The sequence below is a fragment of the Bipolaris victoriae genome (genome assembly GCF_000527765.1).
Source record: "Bipolaris victoriae FI3 unplaced genomic scaffold scaffold_413, whole genome shotgun sequence".
Lineage (NCBI taxonomy): Eukaryota > Fungi > Ascomycota > Dothideomycetes > Pleosporales > Pleosporaceae > Bipolaris > Bipolaris victoriae.
The window spans coordinates 1-2,169 of NW_014574979.1; the positions used below are offsets into that span (position 1 = coordinate 1).

General features: G+C 36.7%; 1 protein-coding gene across 1 annotated transcript; it reads left to right on the forward strand.

Annotated features, from left to right (window-relative positions):
• Positions 1-1,034: 1,034 nt before the first annotated feature.
• On the forward strand, positions 1,035-1,184 carry COCVIDRAFT_117037 (hypothetical protein; the record flags this gene model as incomplete). Its single annotated transcript, XM_014694500.1, has 1 exon — positions 1,035-1,184. A coding segment is annotated over one exon (150 nt), but the record flags the coding sequence as incomplete, so codon positions are not given.
• Between the last annotated feature and the right edge of the window lie 985 nt (positions 1,185-2,169).

A 2,169-nucleotide genomic window follows, 5' to 3' on the forward strand; every position in this document is an offset into this window, starting at 1 on the left:
ATAGATTAGAGATTGATGGATTGGTTCTCTTAGAGATCAGCTGAATAGCTTAGATCTCTAACAGTAAAGTATAAGATAAGTTTAAGAATAAGAATAAGAAATTCTAAGGAAAGTTTAATAATAGTCTTTCTAAGAAAGAGCGCTAAAAGCGCTATAATAACAAAGCATATCTTAGATACGGGAAGTTAGGATACTTCTATAGAGACTACCTAGATAACGAAGTTAAGTAAGGAGTAGTTAAGATTAGAATAATTAGAATACTAATACCCTACCTAACTAAGAAGTTAGATAAAACCCTTAGCGATCTAGATCTATACGACGAAGTAAAATAAGCTAATAATAATGCCTTTAAGCTAGTATAAGAGGTAATAGGACTTTAAGACTTTAAGTAGAACGACCTACTACTAATAGATTAGTAGGTTAAAGAGGCTAAGATACTACGCCGTCTAAGAAACTAATAGTACTAGGTTTATAGAAACCCTATATACTAAGCTAACGATTGCGACGTTAAGAGATAAGTTATAGTCTTAGAACTCTATATAGAAGAAATTACTTATAGAGCTGCCTAAGAATAATCTAGATTTAAGGAACCTAATAATAAGGAGATACCTTAGACGTTTAAGAAATAGATAGAGTAACACGAGCGCCTATATTAGGTCGACTACCTAAAATAGTATAACTACTACTTAAGGAAATAAGAAGAGACTAGAGACGACGAGAACGATTGCTGCTATACATACCTATAGCATAACGAGTGCCGTATATCGCATTATTATATACACTAGCTAGAGGAAATAGAGACTTACGAGGAGCTATACTAGATTGAATACATAACTAATTACTAATTCTATAAGAAACAATAATAGAGAGCTAGAAGAGTAAACGATTACTACTATAGCACGATATCTACTAAGAAATACGTAGTAAAGAATTACAGAATACATAGAACCTAAGTACAGGACCTACTAGAAGTAGAACACGTTAAACTTCTATAAACGCACTATAAAACTAGATGCGCCCTACACTAATAATAGTTCGAGGATACTCAGAAGGTAGACAATTACTACCATAGCACCCTGTTAGCGAACGTCTATAAGGCAGAAGACTGCCAGATTCACAAGAGCAAGAAGCAAGAACTAAGGAAGACTATAAAGAGGGAGACGCCTTACCGTAATATTTACTAGAGCTTTTACTATAATAATTAATATACCAATCACTACGACGCCAAGATTAGTAGAGAACGTTTCCCCTAGGAACGGAAGAAGTCGCAGAAAGGACGACTCTCTAAGCCAAAAAACTAGGATGCCGCTAGAGACAGGGTCACGCTAGCGAAGGCAGTCCTAAAACGACCCTTAAAGAAGTACGAGAAGTAGGAGCTTAAGACTTATAGCTACGAGCCATAGTACTTATAGACGGACACAAAGTGCTAGCGCTCATAGACAGTAAGGCAGCACGAACCATCATCTCACCACGAGTGGTAGAGAACAACAACATACCCTATCGACCTAAGAAGGTTCTAATATAAGTAGTATTAGCTAACGACAGTCCCACGACGTACGGGAACGGTTAGGTCCGACTTAAGACTAAGGCAGTAACGCTACGCCTAGTAGGTCAAGAAAGCCGAGAAAGAGTTAGCATTATAGATCTAGAAGATACCGAGATGATAATTAGCTACGACTAGTTAATAAAGCACAACCCTGTTATTAATTAGCAAAAGAAAATAATACTTAGCAGAGAACCTATATATAAAGTTACTAAAGTGTAATACAAGACACGCCTAAGAAATCAGCGCGCAACCTAGAACGGGAGATTTAGCATAATCTTACTATATAAGATCGCGAGAATCTATGCGACAGACCCTTAGAGTATAGAAGTTATTTAGATACGGCAGATCGCGACCACGAAGGAAGGATCGGTACCACAGTTAGCAATTCTAACAGAATACTAAACAGACGAGTTTAGAAAACTATTCAAAAAAAACAAAGCAATAGACTTAGCAGAACACTAAGATTAGGATCACGAGATTATCCTAAAGGAAGGAGCAAAGTTAAGCCTAGAAGGAATATACCCTATAGCGCCCAAGCACGACGCTAAGCTAAGGGATTACCTCTAAAAGAACTTAAAAAAGGGATTTATCTAACTAGAATTAGGCCTAATAGCCTTACCTAT